This window comes from Heloderma suspectum, chromosome Z (genome assembly GCF_057233095.1).
Source record: "Heloderma suspectum isolate Gila_16-S chromosome Z, 16-S_ref, whole genome shotgun sequence".
NCBI lineage: Eukaryota > Metazoa > Chordata > Lepidosauria > Squamata > Helodermatidae > Heloderma > Heloderma suspectum.
In genome coordinates this window covers 7,637,162-7,659,571 of record NC_139476.1, presented here as the reverse complement: position 1 = coordinate 7,659,571, position 22,410 = coordinate 7,637,162, and the positions used below count along the sequence as shown (strand labels likewise).

At 48.5% G+C, this 22,410-nt stretch overlaps 1 protein-coding gene across 8 annotated transcripts in view; it reads left to right on the top strand.

The window, feature by feature from the left end:
* TCF3 (transcription factor 3) overlaps nucleotides 1-22,081 on the top strand; it is a 103,583-nt gene extending 81,502 nt beyond the window's left edge. For 2 of the 8 annotated variants that reach the window (XM_084825892.1, XM_084825893.1), the window contains exons 14-20: nucleotides 552-625; nucleotides 2,909-3,100; nucleotides 4,876-5,005; nucleotides 7,892-8,054; nucleotides 9,119-9,357; nucleotides 16,026-16,170; nucleotides 19,116-22,081. In XM_084825892.1, coding sequence (XP_084682018.1) covers nucleotides 552-625; nucleotides 2,909-3,100; nucleotides 4,876-5,005; nucleotides 7,892-8,054; nucleotides 9,119-9,357; nucleotides 16,026-16,168 — 941 coding nt within the window. In that variant the 3' untranslated portion in view covers nucleotides 16,169-16,170; nucleotides 19,116-22,081. Of the gene's footprint in view, nucleotides 1-551; nucleotides 626-2,908; nucleotides 3,101-4,875; nucleotides 5,006-7,891; nucleotides 8,055-9,118; nucleotides 9,358-15,208; nucleotides 15,436-16,025; nucleotides 16,171-19,115 lie in introns of all 8 variants that reach the window. The other 6 variants (XM_084825898.1, XM_084825895.1, XM_084825899.1 and 3 more) reach the window with 5 other exon arrangements.
* The last annotated feature ends 329 nt before the right edge of the window (nucleotides 22,082-22,410 follow it).

The following is a 22,410-nucleotide window of genomic DNA, read 5'->3' as shown; positions in this document are numbered from 1 at the left end:
CTAATTCGGATGGGAGGTGCAAAGCCAGAATGCCACCGGGCTTGGATGGTTGGGGCAGCACCCCTTTGCAGCTTCTCGTTGACCCTGTGGGTAGCCTAACATGGTCGAGCACATTGAGCTGCTCAATGCTGCTGGTTAGGGGAGGTGGGAATTTGAGGCACCGGGCATGAGGCCCCTTCGGAGCAGTGAGAATTTGGCCCCACAGCAGCAGTGAACTATTCTTCATGCATCCCCGACACCGTCCCTGGACGAAAAGAACGCAGAGTGCTGTTTTCCTGTGAGGGTTGTTTTGTGTATTGCTTTTTGTTTTGTTTTATGTACTGTTTGACGTTTTATAAGCCACCATTTTATTTTGTTTTGTTTTTAAAGGTGGGGTGTACGTTTTAAAAAAACAAATAAAATAATAAAACTGGAAGTTCGGCCTGAGCCCAGTTACAGCACTGATATGGGTCAACGTACATCGCTTTGCCACTTCACTTGGTTGTGAAAGGCATCTAGTTGGGAGCTGACTGTCTCTCCTCTGCTGACTGACTGTTTGTCCTCTACCCCAGGTTCTTCACAATGGCCCCGGGCAGGTGGACAGGGTGCCTTATCCCCGAGCTATGAAGGGACCCTCCATACATTGGTAAGCATCCCTAAGCCTCCTGTCCACCATCGCTTCCTGCCACAAAGCGGCCACTGGCCTAAATATCTGGTAGACAGGGTCAGGCGCCGGCAGCCTGAGGAGCCACCCTGCTTCTGATCTCCTGCATCACATTTGCATGGCCGCGTCTCAGGCAGAAGTGGCGTTCTTTCCTAGCCTTGCTTCCCCATCTGTAAAATAGAGACAGTAAGGGCTGACCTCACAGGGATCTCTTCCCACTGGGAGTGAGAAAATAGAGACAGTAATAACCTACCTTGAAGGGCTCTCTTGCCAATGGGAGTCAGAGAATAGAGACAGTAACAACCGACCTCTCAGCGGTCACTTGCCAACGGGAGCGAGAGAATAGAGACAATAATGACTGACCTTGCGGGGATCTCTGGCCAACGGGAGCGAGAGAATAGAGACAGTAATGACTGACGTTGCAGGGATCTTGCCAACGGGAGTGAGAGAATAGAGACAGTAATGACTGACGTTGCAGGGATCTTGCCAACGGGAGTGAGAGAATAGAGACAGTAATGACTGACGTTGCAGGGATCTTGCCAACGGGAGTGAGAGAATAGAGACAGTAATGACTGACGTTGCAGGGATCTTGCCAACGGGAGTGAGAGAATAGAGACAGTAATGGCCGACCTCTCAGGGTTCACTTGCCAACAGGAGCGAGAGAATAGAGACAGTAATGGCTGACCTCTCAGCGGTCACTTGCCAACGGGAGTGAGAGAATAGAGATAGTAATGACTGACGTTGCAGGGATCTCTTGCCAACGGGAGCAAGAAAATGGCCAACCTCTCAGCGGTCACTTGCCAACGGGAGTGAGAGAATAGAGACAATAATGACTGTCCTTGCGGGGATCTCTGGCCAACGGGAGCGAGAGAATAGAGACAGTAATGACTGACGTTGCAGGGATCTTGCCAACGGGAGTGAGAGAATAGAGACAGTAATGGCCGACCTCTCAGGGTTCACTTGCCAACAGGAGCGAGAGAATAGAGACAGTAATGGCTGACCTCTCAGCGGTCACTTGCCAACGGGAGCGAGAGAATAGAGATAGTAATGACTGACGTTGCAGGGATCTCTTGCCAACGGGAGCGAGAAAATGGCCAACCTCTCAGTGGTCACTTGCCAACGGGAGTGAGAGAATAGAGACAATAATGACTGACCTTGCGGGGATCTCTGGCCAATGGGAGCGAGAGAATAGAGACAGTAATGACTGACGTTGCAGGGATCTTGCCAACGGGAGTGAGAGAATAGAGACAGTAATGGCCGACCTCTCAGGGTTCACTTGCCAACAGGAGCGAGAGAATAGAGACAGTAATGACTGACCTTGCAGGGATCTCTGGCGAGCGGGAGCGAGAGAATAGAGACAGTAATGGCTGACCTCTCAGCGGTCACTTGCCAACGGGAGTGAGAGAATAGAGACAATAATGACTGACCTTGCAGGGATCTCTGGCGAGCGGGAGCGAGAGAGTAGAGACAGTAACGGCCGACCTCTCAGTGGTCACTTGCCAACAGGAGAAAGAGAATAGAGACAGTAATGGCCAACATTGCAGGGATGTCTTGCCAACGGGAGCAAGAAAATAGAGACAGTAATGGCCGACCTGTCAGGGGTCACTTGCCAATGGGAGCGAGAGAATAGAGACATTAATTCTGACGTTGCAGGGATCTCTTGCCAACAGGAGCGAGAAAATAGAGGCAGTAATGACCGACATTGCAGGGATCTCTTGCCAATGGGAGCAAGAAAATAGAGACAGTAATGGCCGACCTCTCAGGGTTCACTTGCCAACGGGAGCAAAAGAAAAGAGACAGTAATGGCTGATGTTGCAGGGATCTCTTGCCAGTGGGAGCGAGAAAATAGAGACAGTAATGACTGACGTTGCAGGGATCTTGCCAACGGGAGTGAGAGAATAGAGACAGTAATGGCCGACCTCTCAGGGTTCACTTGCCAATGGGAGCAAAAGAATAGAGACAGTAATGCCCGACGTTGCAGGGATCTCTTGCCAACGGGAGTGAGAAAATAGAGACAGTAATGGCTGACCTCTCAGCAGTCACTTGCCAATGGGAGCGAGAGAATAGAGACAGTAATGACTGACGTTGCAGGGATCTCTTGCCAACAGGAGCGAGAAAAGGAAGCCTTATGTCCCACCGTCAAGGTTCTCTCTGCTTGCCCTTTTTGTCTTGACTAGCTTGGGGCTCGAGCCCCAACACACATACAGCCCCGGTGATATTCACACAGTACGATGCGCTGTTTCATCTTCCCCCCCTTTCCTCCAGCAAAACAAAATGGAAGACCACTTGGATGAAGCCATCCATGTTCTGAGGAGCCATGCGGTGGGCCAGAACAACCACAGGGAGATCCACGACTTGCTGGCATCAGCATCTGCGCACAGCACCTCTGTCGGCAGCCTCAGCCAGTCTTTCCCCCCTGCCTCTGTTTTGCCGATCGCCAGTCGGCACTCAAATCTGGTGAGACGGGGACTGTGAGACGGTGAGGGCGTGGGGGGGGTGGAATGGAGCACTCCCTTTGTCATTCTGAAACACGGTTTAAAATTAAGAATCTTAATTCAGAGAAGTTCACATGCAAGGGCAAGAGCGGCACCTTCTGTGTGACGCCAGGTTCCTCCCCAAAATGTCGTCTTTGTGTTGAGTTGCCTGCTCACCCGCAGTGTAAAAGGATCACTGGTTGGTGGTGATGGCTGAAGAATAAGCACTTACATAGTGCTATGTAGAGCTCAGCCACTGGTCCGTCTGGCCCAATATAGTCTCTTTCGTCTGGCAGTGGCTCTCCACAAGAAAAACTTCCTGACTGTCAGAGCAATATGACGGTGGGCCCATGACTGAGGGAGTTGGTGGGCTCTCCTACACTGGAGGCATTCAAGACGAGGCTGGACAGCCATCTGTCGGAGATGCTCTGACTTGGATTCCTGCATTGAGCAGGGGGTTGGACTCGATGGCCTGGTAGGCCCCTTCCAAACCTACTCTTCTGGGATTCTGCAGGGATGCTCGTGACTTGGGTTCCTGCATTGAGCAGGATGTTGGACTCGATGGCCTGGTAGGCCCCTTCCAACCCTACTATTCCATGATTCCGTAGGGATGCTCTGACTCGGGTTCCTGCATTGAGCAGGCGGTTGGACTCGATGGCCTGGTAGGCCCCTTCCAAACCTACTCTTCTGGGATTCTGTAGGGATGCTGTGACTTGGGTTCCTGCATTGAGCAGGGGATTGGACTCGATGGCCTGGTAGGCCCCTTCCAACCCTACTCTTCTGGGATTCTGTAGGGATGCTGTGACTTGGGTTCCTGCATTGAGCAGGGGATTGGACTCGATGGCCTGGTAGGCCCCTTCAAACCCTACTCTTCTAGGATTCTATCCAGCTGAGAAGGAAAGGGGCTTAGAAAAAGTCGAGTGGGGGCGGGTGTGCAGAGGCACAAAAGATTTGTCTAAAGCGATGCTTGGTGGGTCATAGGACTCTCTCATGCTAGAATCTGATGGCTGGAGACTCAGGACAGATAAACAAAGGGACTTCTTCACACAGTGCAGAGTCAAACTATGAAGCTGGCTGCCACAAGATGTAGGCGGTGGTCATCAGCTTGGACAAATTAACACAAGATAAAAGTGATCAGTGGCTACTAGTCAGGATGGCTATATATTCACTACAGTATAGCACCAGTATCGGTTGCTGGGGGACATGGGTGGGAGGGTGCTCTTGCAGCCACATCCAGCTTGTGGGCTTCCCACAGGCAGCTGTTTGGCCAGTGTTGGAACGGAGTGCTGGACAAGAGAGCCCTGTGGTCTGATGCAGCACAGCTCTTACGTGCTTCAGGCTCTGTAAATCAACACTTATTTATTTTGTCACATTTTTACACCACCAACTGGCATATGCCCTTTGGGCACTTTACAATCACAAAAAAACCCGAAACAATAAATACAACAATACAAATATCAAAATATTAAGACACTGAACATGTTAGAGAGCCTGTAAAAAAAGAAATTTAGTACACAGGGCTCAGAAGCCTCATCTCCTCGATCTCTGGAAATCCTGCATATACTCTCCTCATGAGGTTTCATGCTTTCAAGCCTGTCCTTGCAGTCGTAAGGGCTAGAAACTTGTTTTCTGATGATGATGAAATGAAAGCAGAGATGCTTAGACTGCTGTTTTATCCACCTGTTCCAAACTCGGTGTGACTGCAGAATGGTGTCTCCTGCCCTTGTTGGCTCAACTTCTTGTGCCCTTTCGTTGCAGGTGGGTGGAGGTCACCCTGAAGACACCCTCTCCAGCAATCCCAGCCTACTCCACAACCACGTTGCTCTCCCTGCCCAGACCAGCTCGCTCCCAGACCTCAACAGAGGCCAGTCTTCAGATGCCTTCAGCAGTAAGTTTGAGTTGTTTGTTTTCCCTTGAGGTTCCAAGTCCCAATCTTGTTGTTGGTACAACTGAGCAAAAGAAACAGAGGGTGCCAGTTGTAAGATCGGATCAAGGCCCCACAGCAGGTACCCAGATGGGTGCCCCTCGAAACCTTCCAAGCAGTGCATAATTCCCCTTTGGTCTGTGCCCGGTTATCTGTTACTCAAAGACAGGCTGCCATGGAATATGTAGGTTCCCTTAGATTGAAGCATTTGCCCCCTTTGTCCGCTGCTCTCTTCTTTTTTAAAGGCCAGTTAAAGTAGCGTAATCAGTTGTCAAGGTTCCCTTATGACCTGGACCCCCTGAGCAACTCCTTAAGGATCTCTGGCCTCCTTAAGAGTCCCACCTTCCTTCTTTCCAACTTCCCCTTCCCAGTAACGTGGGATTTAGGCCGTAGGCGTGGGGTGACTGACACACCAGACACAGGGTTTAACCACAACAGTATACTGGTAAATTTAAGCAAGCAAATTATGCTAAAGGTATTTACAGAATAGACCTGAGTGATACAAAAGGCATGAAAAGAAAATAAAAATGGCAAAACGCAAGTTCCTTTACCCTAGCTACACTTAAACTTCTCCAGGCTGCGTCTTTCTGCTCCCTCTTCAGGCTCTGGTTTCCCCGACTCTCCTCTTACTGGCTCTCTCACTCTTTATATACCCTCCTCCCTCAAAACTGAAAGTACCATTTTAAACCTGAAGAAATGAAACTTCACTGGGGAAATGAAACTACTCCTCTCAGGGCTACCCCCTCCCAATAAAAACTCCAGACCTCTAAGTCTGACCATTTTTCCCTTTGCCTCTATAGGCCTCAAACCTTCACATCAGTATTTTGTGTTTTGAGCCGTCCACTGTTCTCAACGCAGCATGCACACTGTGAAGTTGCACGGGGCTCCTTGGAACACAAGAAGAGCCCTGCTGGGTCAGATCACAGTTGGTCTGTCTAGCCCAGCGTCCTGCTTCCTTCAGGAGCCAACCAGATTCTTCTGAGAAGCCCATGAGCAGGGCTGGCAGGCAAGAGCTCTTCCTGGCTGTTGCCCTCTGGCATCTGGCACTGTGAGCATGGAGGTGAAGAGACAGAGGTGGCCTCTGCCTCCTCGCCCACGAATGACCCTAACCAAGCCACTGAGCTCGTGGTCCTCGTCACCTTCCTGGGGCAGCAAATTCCACAAGGCCAGCGGGTGTTGCATGGAGGTTTTCCTCTGCTGTTGCATGGAGTAATATTTCCACTGCTGGTCCCGGCCCCGAATCAACTTTGCCTGCCAGTTTCACTGGGTGGTCCCGAGTTCAAGTACAACGAGACCTCCCTGCCCCACTCTTCTTTGTATGGCTGTGCCACGTGGTACCATGCATCTTGCAAGCCCCCTCCCGGGCAGCCATAAGGCCTAGAAAAGTGTTCATTTTTGTTTTGATTAAACGACAGCTGAGACTCTTGGGATCTCATGCCCAGAATATGGCTGTGTTCACAATCCTGTGTACAGATCATTTAGGAAACCCTGAGGCTTAGGGCCTGAGCCAGGGGTGGGCAACTCTGGACCACAGAGGCTTGGCCTCCCCCTGTGGACCCAGGCCCCTCTCCTCACCGTCTTCTGGTCTGGAAGGTACTGGGGGCTTTGGGCGAGGCAGGGAGTGGGATCCCCTTGCTATCTCCCATCATCCAGCAGCATGCTCCTCCGACCCTTGCAGGAGCTCCGGAAGCGAAGGGTGAATCAACCCAGGCTGAGCAGCTTCACCCCCCCCCAAGTCCTCTCCCCGATGGGAGGAGCCCCATGCATAGCATAGCTGGAGCCCCGCACAAGCGCCAGGAGGATGCCCCCTCAGACAGACCCACCGGGGACTAAAGGACATTGTGATGTCCCTCGGCCTGCAGAGGGCTAGGGGTGTGCTCCTTGTGCCCTCACCCAGTTTCAGTTGCCCACCCTGCCCCAATCCAAACTCAAGTCCCCATTCATTCAGACAAGCCCTGGTGAATAGGATAGCCTTCTCAGGCTCACCTCTACAAAGCTCACCTGCTTCTGCTAGCGTGAGACCATTGCTCACATGCAGAAGGCCCCAGGGTCAGCTGCAGCCAGTGAAAAGGATCAGGTTCCGGGCCAGGGGAAGCACCATTCTCTTCCTGAGAATAATCCAGCTGGAGTTAAGGCGGCTTGCTGTGTTTCCTCCTCTGTTGGTCTCCCATGCAGTGGGGCAGCTAAGGCTGAACATTGGGACCAAAGTCCAGGGGGGCCCTGGTCCAGAGCCCCAAATGACCACCCAGGGAGCGGCAGGTGATGCGGGCAGTGGTTGATAGATCTGGCATCAGCTGGGACTCATGGGTTGGCAGTGCTTGCCACAGCTCCCTCCCTCCCTCCCTCCTTTCTTTCTTTCTTTCTTTCTTTCTTTCTTTCTTTCTTTCTTCCATTAATTTTAAAACATTCTATAGCCTGGCCAGGCATGCACATAGTCACAGACATACTCATTCTATTATTTTCACTTTAAAAATATACTCTCCTTCCCTACAACAAATTGGCAACAGATTCCCAAGTCAACGTGTTCAGCATCAGACCAGAAGAAGCAGACTCCGTTTTATTCCCAATAGCCACAGTAGTGCCACAATTGAAGTCAGTTTAAAATGCAAAACTGCACATGCTCAGAGTCTCTCTTTTTATATCAAGGTTGCCAAACAGTTTTGTTGTTGTTATTGTTCTAACATATCCGGAATGCAGAAGCAGTTGTAGAGCATGGAAAAGGCGATGGGGGCAAAGAAGAAGTCTTCACACCTGAAGGGATTTTGGCCATGTAAAGTGCGGGGGCTCATGAGACCATTGCATCCAGGGTCTAAAGTGACCTGCTAACATGCTGGTCTGGTTCCTTTACAGGCTTGACGGGGGGGCTGGGAAGGGCCAGTGTCTCATCGGGCACCAGCGAAATCAAGCGAGAAGACAAGGAGGATGACGAGAACACATCAGTTGCCGATAACTCGGAGGAGGAGAAAAAGGAACTGAAGCCATCGCGCAACAGAACAAGGTGCTCACTAAACAGGTCTCAGCCTTTCTCTGTTTCCCTTCCGGGGCTGGCAGGGTGGCCAGGATCTGGGGGTCATGGGTGTAAGGTAAAGCAGTCCTTTCCCCGGGACCCTCATACTTTCCAGTCAGGGTGATGTTCATGAACAGGGCTGGAAAAAACAACTGCAGCAGCAAATCTGCTTCAAACTCCTAGGAGCCTACAGCAAACACTGAAGCGTGAGCTTCTTTACAAAAGTGACAGGATGCATTGTCGGGAAGTATGTCAGACTTTCTAAAAGGGAGACAGCATCTAATTTTCCAGCCCTGGCTATGAGCTCCGCTGGTTAATTTTTTAAAACATATTTGTGTTTTCAGATGTATTTTCCTTTTGTTACACATGTGTGGTGTGCGTGTGTGTGTGTGTGTGTGTGTGTTTCCAAACCCCCTTGGTGATGGGGTGGGGAGGAACAGAAAATCCGCTCCGTTTTTCCTAGCAGCGCAGTCAACAGTCTCCAAACTGTTGGAGTCTCTCCTGAACAGTCTCTCCTGCCTTCCGAGAGCACTTGGCAGATCCGCCATCCCTCATGCAAAGGCTTCTGGGTAGAGTATGTTCTCAGGTTGCATGTCCAGCTCACCAGCACCACTGCCTGAGCCTTCTGTTGCCCGATGTGAATGGAAATTAGGCCTTAGGACATCCCCAGTGCTCCCCTGCAGCTGGGCATCTCAAGGGATAGTTGGTGGAAATCTCTCTCCCCCAGAGAAACTTTTCTGCAGTTACAGATCTCACTGAGGAGCTCCCGACCGCCCAATACACTTCTGAGGATCTCCAGGGGTTTTCTGGAACACCGTTTGTAAACCGCTGACCCTGAGGGGTGTGGAATGGAAAACACCGTATTTCCACCCCTTCTAGTTCAGTGATATTCTTTTTAAGTGTGGCAGTGGTTGGTTTGCTCTGCTTTGTTTTGTTTTGTTTTATTGTGTGTGCGTGGCTGTGTGTTACTGGTCTCTTCTTTTTTTTCATGTGAACGTGTTCTGGTGCCGAGGTGTGCACACAAGAAAAATGTCCCCCCCCCTTCTTTCATTCTTATTTCAAATTATCAGTCAAGATGAGGATGAGGAAGACGACCTCCTTCCCCCAGAGCAAAAAGCCGAACGAGAGAAAGAGAGGCGGGTGGCCAATAACGCCCGCGAGCGCCTGCGCGTCCGCGACATCAACGAGGCCTTTAAAGAGCTTGGTCGCATGTGCCAGCTACACCTTAACAGCGAAAAGCCTCAGACCAAACTGCTAATCCTACACCAGGCCGTGTCGGTTATTCTGAATCTGGAACAACAAGTTAGAGGTCAGTGGAGGCTTCCGATGTGGTGACGTTTCGGAACGGCATGGGGCTGTCTGTGTCTTGTCCTTCCAAGCCCGGCCCGCGCCGCGGGAGCACGCCGGCCCGGCACTCTCCGCCCCGCTGATGCTCCCTCGGACTCTCGCGTCCTTTTCATGGCAGCACCTTTTTGGTTTCGTGTTTTGCTTCTCTCTCCCGTTTTTCTTTCACTTCTGTGTTTTGCATCCCTCGCTCTCCCGTTTCGCGTTTGGAACAGGAAGCAGACATTGCACTCTCTGCATGCCGTCCCTTGAGCCTGTGCGAGGCTCTTTTCCCCGTTCCCTTTCCTTCTGCTGCTCTGCTGCATAGCGCTGAAGCACTGCATGGCCCAATATTGGGGGAGGGGGCCCGAAATTCTGGAGAGGGCGAAAGATCGAGCTTCTCTTAGTTTACAGCAAATCCATATAGATAGTATTCCTTACAAGGACTCCCTTATAATTCTTCCCTTCCCCACCCCCTGCACATCAGGACTTTTTCTCACAAACACAACCTGTGCGGTAAACCGTAGACACAGCTGTGAGGAAATCCTTGACACTGCAAAACAAATAGTGTCGTTTTTCAAAGTTCCAGGGTTCCCCAGATGAACACACAACCTTCCCCTTTCTCCCTGACTGCCAGGAGTTTGGTGGTTTCCTAAAATATGCTGGTAGTTCTGGCCATGCCCCTTTTGCTGTTAGACCCGCCCCCCACTGGAATGCAGCCCCCAAGAGCTTCTCCAAAATGAAATTCAGAGTGGTTTAACAGCCCTGGTGCGGAATATTCTCAGACCGTTTGTTCCATAGATGCGTGGCTGGCTCCTGAGGATGGCTTTCTCTTTCTCCTTCTCCCCCATGACATTTAAACTTGGAGCATTTCTTTATTTTTATTTACCGGCTTTCCACCCAAAATGGTGCCCAAGGTAGCTTGAGCGTGGGTGGAGTACTTCTAAGAGGGTGCTCTCAGTTGGTCTTGGGAGTTACAGAGGAGCCATGACAAGGAGGCAAGCTTCCCAGAACATTGGGTCCAAGTTTGCAGTGGTTTTACGTCATGGGGGCTAGCACCTTGGACCAAAAAGGGGCTCGGAGAATGTGAGTTTTACCTGTGTTGAAACACGCAAGGCTCTGGATTTGAAGATCACCCCTCTATCCGTAACCCGCATCCCATTCCCAACTCCAAACGCCAGATTAGCATCAATGGTAATAACATCCACGGAGACACCATGCAAGGCCTGCGACCCAGAGAACATCAGGCTGCGAGAGCTCAGGAGTGTGCCTGCAGGAGGGAAAGAAGGAACTTTTGAGCTTGGTCTCTGCAGCTGATCTAGAACTCCCACCGAAGGGAGCTGGGCGGATTTTTCCTCCGCTGTGGGCGTTTTAACGCTTGGCTGTGCATGCGAGCATTTAACTTTCCTTCCTTGGAATCCACCCAACAGGGGCATCTTGGCAGATTTAACTCATCTCCCGCTGCCCCTTCAACAGGGGTTGCTATTCTTTCATGAAAGCACCACAGATTGTTTTCTTCTTCTGTTGTGTTGCGATGCTGGAATTCCTTTGTGCTCCTCTCTAACTCCCCCCCCCCACTTTTCGCCTGTCATAACATGTATAACTTTATTATTTTCTGTGTCTGTGTGTTTTTTTTCCTCCCCTCTATCCCCTCCCTGCTTTCGTACAGACAGTCCCCAGCCGTGACCTCTCGGTGGTTCCCACCCTCTACCTTGTACTTGCTGCTTGCTCAGAGAGACAGAAAACTTCAGGGGGGTGGGGTGAGGGAAGGAAGGAACAGTCTGTGAGTGAAAGAGTTGGCACACTGTCCTCTAGTCTTGGTCTCTTATGCTTGTCCTTTATTTTAAAAAACTTACAGCCCTATCCGCTGGCAGTAGATCAGCGAAGTTGTGCTTTGGCTGGTTGGCAGCTGGCCTCTCCTGAGCCTAACCCAGCTGGCAAATTTGTCCCACTGTTTACCTGTATCTTCTTAATATATATTTCTGAGTCCTGCACATTTTCAGCAGCCAGCTCCAGGAGGGAGAGGATCCTGCCTGACACAGTGTGTGTTTCCAAGGGCTGGCCATCACCTTGTCCCAGGAAAGGCTGCCCATAACTTTTTTTCCAGCCTTGCACACAAACTCAGTGGCGACTGAGGAAGTCAGGAGCAGGGGCAAGGACCTTGTTCATGCCTTCTGCACGCTAGACCAGGTTCAGTGGTTTTTCTCCAGATCTTTCTCCCCCTGGATGAGTTGATGTAGCTTGGTGTGAGTCTCTGCTGCCCTGCTTCACAGCCCCCAGTTGGTCTTGCATGGTCACCAGCTGATAGCTTTTCTCCATCTTGGACATCCTGGTACAGTTGGGGTTGCTTTGCTACGAGAGCAACCTTGGATGATTTGTTATTACAACAACAAGGATGAATTTCCCTCTGTGCTCATTTTAGAAGCAGGAACCAGAGATTCAGAGAGCTATTTAATGCACACCTGAGAGTTTTTGGATTTTTTCTTGTCCCCCCACCCCTTTGAACCGGAGGAATTCCCTGCTGCAATTCCCATAACTTTTGCCCAATTTCTTAATTCACATGATTTATTGCAGTACAGATCCAGTTGGATTTGTGTGTATTTTTAAGTTCAATCTGACTGCAGCAATCACTACATTTACAACCCAATCCTGTGTATGTTTATTCAGAAGTAAGTTCCACTGTGTTCAGCAGGGCTTACTCCCAAGCAAGCATTCACACGATTATAGCCTTTGTGTAACAAAATCACTACTTTGCTAACTTTTTAAACATACCTAAAAAAAAAATAGGTTGACTTTTCAAAGTTAACATTTTGAACCTTTAAAAACAGCCTTGTTTTAAGCCAGAATTTCAAAGTTGATTGAAACCTTGTTCTGGATCTGCGTTGTACTCCCTAGCTTGATCTAGCGGGGACGTGGGCTCTGCGACCCAGTATGAAATTGACAGCCTAGCCTATGTGGAAGGCAGTCTTAAGAGGGAAGTTGTTCAAGCAAGGTTTACATAGCTGTTCTGTCTTGGCTGGTTTAGGATATTAAAAGCCGAGATAAAGGAGCTGGGGTAGGGTGGGGAGGTCTTTCTAGGCACCATCATGAGTGAAGAGGCCATTTTAAGCTCCTTGATAGAGTTCATCCTCTGGTAGAGGCAGGTTCCCTCCTAGCCAAGACTATCTTCTGCAGCTTAGGACGGTTGGAAATCAACAGAGTACAAACACACATATCCGAATTCTGCTTCCCTGGCCTTGTAAGAAACTATTTCTATAGCCCAGGCTGTTTGGGTACCCATCAGTTAGGAAACCTGTCCAAAAACAGACAGGTACTGCCAGATCAACCACCAGGCCCCTTCCTATCTTCCCTCCATGTACAAAGTGGTCAGGTTGGGTCTGATCCGAGAATGTCACCGAATCCATCAGTTCAAGTCAGTTATGCCTACGTTTGTGCGATGGGGTTTTTTTGCTCTGGGGGAGAAGGCGATCCCAGCTGAAAGCCATGTGTCTTGGATACAATGGGGCTAGGGAGGGGGAGGAGGAAAAGAGCAGGGGGTGTCTTCAGTTAAGTCATGTTAAGAGCTTAGGGGGCTGCCAACACTCACGGTCGCTTTAGAAGGCATCGTCCAGGATGTGTCTTCCCTCGGCCATGCTCCGAATCCCCAGGCACCATTTTGCCTGCTTGCGTGGCTTGAAGGAGAGATGCACCACGGGGGAGATGGGGGATCTGGGCCATCTTGTGTGCGTTTGTTTTTCAGAGGCGCTTCAGGCACTAGTAACAGAAACTACAGGAATGCATAACTGTCTGTGGACGTGTAGACATTAATGCGTGAAGATTTACAAATGTGCCGCTTTTCCAGGGAAATACTATTCCCAGGAAAACCTTTCCATGTGTTCTCTAGACCAACTTTTGAAGTTTTGCCATGGTGCATATATGAGTTCTCTCTGGGGAATGATTGCATTATTATTATTATCATTGTTATTATCGTTATGCTTCATACATAGTTTGCCCACATCTTAGATCATGGGAGGCTGACATTTGTTGTCATTAAGTTCTTCATGGTGTCTGTACAGCCCTACATAAGGGGCTTTTTGCTCTGGAATGTTCTAGAGCTCTGACCTTTTTGGTGGTGTCCCCCATCACCCCCAACTGTGAGATGCTCTTCCTAGTAAAGCCTGCCTGGCACCAACTTGTCATATTTTCGGTGCCAGGTTAAGACTTTCCTCTACTCCCAAAATGTGATGGGCTTCTTAATTTAGTTGTTTTATTGGATTATGGTATTTTGTTAATTGTTTTTAGCTGTTTTGATTGTTTTAAAATTTTGTGTGCTTTATTTTTTGTTGCTGTAAGATGCCTTGAGTCTTTTGAGAAATGTATAATAATAATAATAATAATAATAATAATGATAATAATAATAAAATAATTGTTGCTCACACCCCCTCTCCTTGAGGAATGTGTTACCTATTGGGAGATGCCTCAAGAGGTGGCACTGCACGCTTCCTATTTGGTTCTCTGCGGTTTTTGTGAACCATTCAGAGAGCTTTGGCTACTGGATGGTATACAAGTGAAATGAAATAAATAATAAACCTGAAGTGCAGAGAGCAGACAGATACTGCTCAGTTGACCAGACAAGGGCAGAAGCCCAAATGTCTAGTATTTATTCCAGAGGGTTCATACTGCCTGCCAGTGGGTTGTATCCAGCTGTTAATTTGACTTAAGTCCCATTTGTTTCAGTGGGTCTACTCTAAGTAGGACTAAGATTGGATACAGCCCAGTTGCAAAAACTGATGCTGCCCACCCTGTATTCCTTTCTGTGAGGTCTGCGGTAGTTCACCAAGCCCAACCCTTCTGTTCACTTTCGAAATGGAAAGTCACACTGCAAAGTAAATTGGACACATAATATTCACAGGATAAATATTTAGGGAGGGAGTCTAGCAACATGTCTCCGGTTCAAGCCCTGGCATCTCCAGTTCACAGGATGCGGAAGCAAGGGTTGGGAAAGAACCGTTGCCGAAGGCTTTACGGAGACCCTTTCTTCTCTGACAGTCAGAGTGGTTAGATGGACTCAGATAATCTGACCTGGCAGAAGGCAGCTTTCTCTGTCCCTGTTTCCACTGAGCGGACCTTTGCACGCTCTGTGGTGCTACGTGTCATTCCTAAGCAGCCCTTCCTTCTCTTTGTCATTCCCTTTTCACGTGACGATGGCTTTGCCATCTCGAAACGTAAATTTAATGGGGAACTGGCGCTCAGGGAGTTTGACAAATGCATCTCTACCTGCCCGTTCAAAACAGTGGCGTTTGGATTTTAGAATATAGGCCACGTTCACACAAAGTGGTAACAGAGGATTCCAGGGAACCCCGGCTTTTCGGCCACAAGGGTATGCGCTGGCTCACACACTGCCTGCTTGCTCCTGCTGCTAAACAGACCAGGAATTTGCCAACAAGAAAAAGGCTTCTAGAAGCATAGCTGTGGCTCCACCCAAGAGGCAAAGGAGAGGTACAATTGTGGCTTGAAGTGTAACGGTCCCACCAGATGGACGGTCAATATTATCCACTCAGGAAATGAGTTTCCTTGAATGACTGGTATTAACTGAAAGAGCAGTGCAAATATTGGCCACCTGAGTGATCGCAGGGTTTAAGGGTAACCCTGCCCTAAGCGCTTGGCAGCTCCTTATCTCTGAGGTGTAACAAAAGGCTTCTCCCCACTATCATTTGGCTTCCACCATCTTGGCTTGTAGTTGCTGTGGACATTTTTCCACCACACCTTGGCACCGTCCCCACCCCACTCCCTCCACCCTACCCCGGAAGTTACTACTTTGCTCCCTGACTAACCCCTGTGGTACTGTGTGAACCCAGCAGTACGGATGAGGCGCTATCCCTGGAGGACAAAGATCTGAGGGACCGGGAGAGGCGGATGGCCAATAATGCCAGGGAGAGGGTGCGCGTACGGGACATTAACGAGGCCTTTAAAGAGCTGGGACGCATGTGCCAGATGCACTTAAAAACAGACAAAGCACAGACCAAACTCATCATCCTTCAGCAAGCAGTGCAAGTCATTCTAGGCTTGGAGCAGCAAGTACGAGGTACGGCACCAGGGGAATCCCCCCACCCTGAGGTCACCTTCTTGCGCGGGCGGGCGGGCGGTGGGCAGTCTTCATGTGCGTGCATCTGCGCGTGTGCTTGCTCGCATGAGTGTCTCTGCCTGTCCCTTCAACCCTTTGCTCTGGGTGCCGGGTTGAGTTCGTTTGTTCAGTCGTATGCTGCTCTCTTCGTTGCAATTTGGCCAGAGCAGAGATGATTCCAAAGTGAAATATGATGATTCCAAAGGGAATAATGATGCACAGTTCCTTGTCAGCCCAATCTGCTAAGTGGCTTGTGACTTTTTAGTGGGGAGGAGTTGGGGTCAGAATATCTGTCTGAACGTGTTAACTCTGGCAATGTTTTCCTCTGCAAGGAGAAGCTTTGGGTTGACTGCAGCTGCCAAAAGGAATCACACTCTGTTCCCCCTACTGGGACTCTTCTCACACTTCCATAGCCTGCATATCTTCATTCGCTCTGCTTGTTCCCTCTTGGGCTTCGTGGAGAGGGGAGGGGAAGGCAGCTTTTGCAAGGTACTTGCCAAACTTGGGTTTCTCCTCCTCCCCATGGCTTGTGTCTCTTCCCTTGTCCTCAGAACGCAATCTGAACCCCAAGGCAGCCTGCTTGAAACGACGCGAAGAGGAGAAAGTGTCTGGTGTGGTAGGTGACCCCCAGATGGCACTTTCAGCATCTCATCCAGGTCTAGGAGATGGGCACAACCCCGTGGGACATATGTAAAGGTACCCTCTCCTGGCATCTGTCAGGGATCCTTTCTCAGAATGTTGAGCTCCTGCACAGGAACAGCATGAGCTGCTTTGCATTGCCATTTGGCACTCACAAAATGTCTTGGTCCGAATCTGTTCCCCAGAGCCAATGACAATGGACTTTTTCTTCTTCTTAGCTTAATTGCCATGCAGGGGGTAATTTTCAAGGGGTGTTGCAGCTGAGGAGGGAAGGGTCAACCTTACTATACCCACACACTGAAATACCCCCTCCCCCCAAAAAAAAGATCCCCCCTGCTTAGTAATTTAGCTTAGGAAAAAAAAGTCCATTGGTGGCAATGAAAGCTTTTCTTTTAAGCTTAACTGCATGGGGAGGGGGCAATTTTAAGGGGGCCAACTGGGATAAGGCAGTGAGAGATTGTAAACTGTAAGTTGAAGAGGACCTACTGATGAGTTGGGGTGGAGGGCAAATTAATTAAATAATTTATTTTATTTGAGTTGATTTGGGAGAGAAATGAATCAGCTGGCTTTGCCTTCTGTGAGATGTAAATAAATCCCAGTCATTATTTCTAAATTTGCATGTGTAGATAGAAATTACCATATGCAAATTTTATGCAGATTTGAGTCTTAAGGGCCTCAGCCCCAGATCTTTTAAGTGCCTAGCAAAGCCCTGATGCGACTGGTCCTTGATATTTTGGTGCCAGAGGCAGGAAATCCAAACGTTGGCATGCCACCACAGAGAAGGCTGAGGTTACTCTGATACTAACAGGAGCGCAAAACAGAACCTCCAGGTTGATCTTAACACACGGGCAGACTTGTTCGGGAGAAGGTGGTGTTCCAAAAGATTCCTGTGGTTGAGGCAACAGCCTTGCTGAAGCTATGTGAGTCTGGGTCTCATCAGTGACTAGATGGGAGACCACATAGGGTCCCCTAAGTATGCTGAGACAGAGAAGTAATCACTGACCATAGATCAGGGGAAGAGACCATGTTTTGTATGCAGAAGGCCACAGGTTTAATCCACTGCATCTCCAGTTAAAAAGGAGTAGTTAACAGGTGAAGGGATGGACCCTTCCCTGCCTAGGACCCTGAAGAGCGACAGCCACTGTGGAGACAGTGTAGACTGACAAATAGTCTGACCTGGCATAAAGGAGATAGATAGATCAGCAGATGCACACACTATTTAAAGCATCAAACAGCACTTCAGATAAGTTTGTTCTCGATGCCAGAAAAAAGTGGCTAATCACTTAAACGTCTATTAAAGCAAAATTTTTCGGTTTTCACCTTCCTCAGCTACTCTGATATGACTCAAAGAGCCCTGTATTTATTTATATATTTATATATTTATTTAAAACATTTGTATCCCGCCCTCTATCATTAAGATCTCAGGGCGGCATACAGATAAAATCAGTTTAAACAGTATAAAATAATAAATAATTTAAACAGCTAAAAACATATTAAACCATTAAACAATTGTAATTGAAGAGGACCTACTGATAAGTTGGGGTGGAGTGCAAATTAATTAAAGAATTTATTTTATTTGAGGTGATTTGGTTAACAATTAAAGCTAATACCAATTAAAATCTAAAACAATAAAATAGTGTGCTACTTTAGGGAATGCATTTAGTCCTCAAAGGCTTTGGTAAAAAGCCAGGTTTTTACTTGGCGCCGAAATGAAACCAACGTTTGCAGCAATTGGTCCTCCAAGGGGAGGGCATTCCACAACTGAGGTGCCATAGCAGAGAAGGCCCTCTCCCACATCCCACCATAGTATATGTCTCGCACTGGTGGGACGCAGGGAGGGCCCCTCCAACAGATCTCAGTCCTTGGGCAGGCATATGTAGGCAAGGTGGCCATTATAGAGTAGAGAAGATGGAATATCCCAAGGATATGCTGTGCACAGCATATCCACAATATGCTGTGGATGAGTGATGCCAGGTGTTATCTTCCAGGTTAAGACCATGTGGTATTAAGGTGTTGGGTCTCTATATCCAGAAGTGAAATACCCCCCTCCCCCCAATTTTCTGAACTGAAGTGCTTTGCAACAGGTTGTTCCAATTTGTTTTGTTACGATTGAGGATTTGTGATTCCTGAAACGTCTGTGTACGTCAGTTGTTTTAGCTACATACTGAATACGACATCCTGGGCCATTTGCATTAGTGTCGTGCCAAAAATTTCTCCCACATTTTTTTCGACCATTCTCATTCGATATGATAGAAAAGAAATTGCTTTCAAAATAAATTCAAAGGAGGAGAAATTTCAGAGAAATTCTCGTGGGTCGGGTTCGGGGTTCTTGTGCTAACCTGACCTAGGAGGCGGCTGAGGAGTGTGCGTGAGTGTCACTGTCCGATAATCTCTGGCAGCCTGTTGCCTCCTCGGCTTCCCGCGCTTCAGTGAAAGCCATCGCGGGGAAGAAAGTCATCATGAGGCAACTCCTCCCATGGGGATTTTCAGCTCAGGAAGCCTGGGAGGCTGCAGAACAACTGCGAGATGTGTAATAGAGAGAGAAAACACACTCGGCCCCCTCGGCCCCCTCAGGGTGGTCAGGTAAGATAAAAAATACCACCCAAAGACATTCAAAATTCTGCCTCGGAAGAGTGGAAGCCTCAGCACAGCTGATGCCGTTGCCACTTGCAGGAGCCGCGCAAGAAACCAAAACCCCCGAGGAAAACAGGAAGAACCGTGCTACAACCCCTGCCAGCAGTGAGCCCTCTCTGTGAGAAACCGCTGGAGAATTTATCCCCCCAATTTCTCTGCCCACAAGTAGGCTGGAGAATCTTGAGAGGCCCTTTGCGCACAGCTCTTGTTTGTATTGCAGCCCTTGCAGGGGATGTTTTGTTTACGTAGTAAGACCTGCCAGTCTTCAAGGTAACTGTGTCCCTAAGTTAAACACAGGTGATGTAGCACTTGGATTCACAAGGGCGATAGATATATATGTATTTATTTTCCCCCTTGTCTCTTCATAGACCATTTCTTTTCTTCACCTGGAAGCAGACGTCTGTAGGAAGAAGGGAAGGCCGTATCTCTCACACACACCCCCGCCGTGTGTCTGCACCAGAAACTGTAGTCCTGTTTAAATACTGACGCACGGCAATGGAAGTTCAGTGTGCTCTAAGGAACTTTTTTTTTTTCTCCAAAGGAAAGGAAAAGCAACAACTTTATCAAACAAAAACCAACAAAAAACCAACAGCAAAGATTGCCTTAAGTGTATATTCTGGAACTGTCAATGCATATTCTTCAGTTACCAAGCGGGAGGTGGGAGGAAGTGTTACATTGCAAGTGGCTTGTGTTCACAAAAGGCCAGCAGAAGAAATTGTGCCTACGCGTTTATTTTTCTTTAAAAACGAAAAACAAAAAAGAACATTAGTTACGATAAATTTTTTTTAAATGTAGAACAAACATAGTAATGCCTTTTTGGGTTTTTTTAAAGCTTCTTTTGCATATATGTTTTGTAAGCAACAATGAAAAAAATTGTGTAAAGAGAGAGACTTGATTTCCCATGCTTTTTTCTGCTGCTGTTTCTATAGTTAATGTTGCATATTATTTTTTAAATAAGATGAACCAGAAATATTAAAAGTTCATATTAAGAGACTGGATGTTTAAAAAAAACAAAAACAAAAGAGGGGTCAATGAGTGTTTCTGTTTCAACTCTGAAAAAGCTACTAACATGAGTTTAGCCAGGCAGGCTAAGAAATGGCCTCACTTGGGTAGGAAGTTCCATGATCCATCGGGATGTGCTGATATCATCTCTTTTCCTTTAGGCCGCTTTGAATATAGAAGGGGTGGGGGTAGATGACAAAGGAGCCCAGCAGCTGATGGCTCTTTTGTCTTTCATCTCAAAGGATGTGCCCGGTAGTGATTCTTGAAAGTCTTGTATTTCATCCTGTCCCCCTCCCATCTCTCCTGAAAATATTTGTGGTCCCATTTGAATGGGAGGTGAACAAACTACAAGCAGAAATAAATTTGGTTCCTTTTTGTGGGGGTGTCCCAACCGAGGATGATAACATCTCTGAAATAGACATGACAGGATGCTGGAAAACATGGACTCGAAGGAGCGAGGTGGCAGGAACTTGGGAGTACACAGAAGCGTAATGGATAACAACTCGCCTTTTTTAAAAGCACCTGAGCGAACAGATGCGGAACAAAAGAGTGAAAGGTTTGGAACAGCAACAAAACCAACGCTGCCACGTTTGAGACAGAACAAAGACCCCTTGGGAGAAGAAGAACAAAAGAGCCACAAGGGATGTGGATGGAGAGACGGAGATGCTTACGGCATGGAGAGCCCCACCCCTGGATGGGGGTCTGTTGTGATACATGTACATCCCAAAGAAGATGGATGCGTGAGCGCCTGTGCCAACACTGTGACTCTCCAGGTCTGTTTAGAAAATGCACTTCCACAGCAGGCTGGTCAAACTGTCCCGCCCTTGAATGACATTCAGGGAGATCTTCCCCCACCCGCGTTGTGGACAGAAAGAAGTAGAGCCTTTGTGTCCCTCTGCTTCCAGATACGTCACTGTAAGGCTGTATCCACACCGGTGTTGTGGGGTGGGGCAGTCGAAGGCCTGTGGTCCAGTTGCCCCGAGGGTTTAATGCACACAAGTCTCTCGCTCCCCCACGTGGTTGACTTGGGCTGTGTAACTTTGCAACTTTGGCCTCTCTGTGCCACAGCTGAGGGCCTCGCTCACGGGGCACTGCAGCCTCGAGTGTGAGGTTCCAAATCTTGGAGCGTTGGCTTCTGCAGGCAGAGGGCAGGAGGATATGGTACAGGATGCTCAGTGTTCCACTGTAACTCCATTCCAGCTTATGCTTTCTCGGACGCCAGAAAAGAAGCCTAGCAAAAAGGGTGGCAAATGGGGGGACTTTTCCTGTGGAACCTGTGAAACCTCTGCCTTGTCACAGCCCTGGTCCACCTTTGAAAGGGAGAAAAGGGCCGGTGTCTCATTGACAAAGGGGGGGACTGCCCAATTTGAGCCAGCAGCCATATCCTCCATCACTTGTCTTGCTTTGTCCCAATTTGCAGAGTTCTTATTTTCTGATGGTGGGTGCGGGCGTTTGTTTCAAAGTTGCCATTGGGGAAAGCTCTCAAAGGACGTTGGAGGGGAAAGCGCTATGCCAACATCGCAACGGTCATCCAGAGAGCAGAGCCTGCTCCCCACCTTGTTCCATCCCCTCCTTTTGCTGCACAGATGAATTTGGAACCCGCCACGGTGTCGATCAGGGTACAAACAGCTTTGCAAGAACGGAGTATGCTGACTGGGCACGTCCGATCTCCTGTGGACACAAGAACTTACCCATTCTCGGCACCAGCACCACCCCGGCTGAGCATCTCTGCAAAGCAGAACATGTGACAACTTCCTTTTAGTGCCAGATTACAGGAAGCCAGATTCCAGCTGAACATCAGGAGAAACTTCCTGACAGTTAGAGCAATACGACAATGGGACCCATGACCTGGGGAGGCGGTGGGCTCTCCCACACTGGAGGCCTTCAAGACGAGGCTGGACAGCCAGCTGTCAGGGATGCTCTGACCTGGATTCCTGCATTGAGCAGGGGGTTGGACTCGATGGCCTTGTAGGCCCCTTCCAACCCTATTATTCTCTGTTTCTATGATCTCCCCATCTCTTCCCAGTCCACCAGCTCAAAACAAGTTTTTTTTTAAGTTGTTGTTCATTTCTTTGGTTTTGTTTTAATTGTTTTGAAAGTATTTCTGTTCTGTTGAAGGGGAAGCTCACTTTTCTGAGGGTGTGTCTACACTATAAACTAAACCAGTTTCAAACCGGTTTATCTAAAGGGATCCTGCAGTTTCATGAGGGCACTGAGAATTCTTTGCTAGCGACCCCTGTCCCCTGCCCAAGTGGCCCCTCTTCCTAGAGCTACAATTTCCAGAATTCCTGCATTTGGTAGCCGTTATCGCTAAAAACAGGTTTGAAACCAGTTTTAAGTTTGTAATGTAGATATGTCCCAAAGAATCTTGGGATATTTATTTTTGTTGCGGGGCGGGCGGGATTGGGGTTTTAGGAGACAAGAAGGGACAACCAGCAAAAAAAAAAAAAAAAAGTCTTAGGGGAAACAGCATCATGGGAAAATTTAACTTTTTTTGTTTAAAAAAAATACAGGGGTTCAAGCAATGCAGTGAACAAAATGTAACTTGATTCCCATTAAGATATATTTTTTTAGGAGGGGCAGGGGGGCTGTGTATTTTTCAGCCCTTTTAGATTGTTTTGAGGGTTCTTTTTGTTATTGGGGCTTTTTTATATAAAAAAA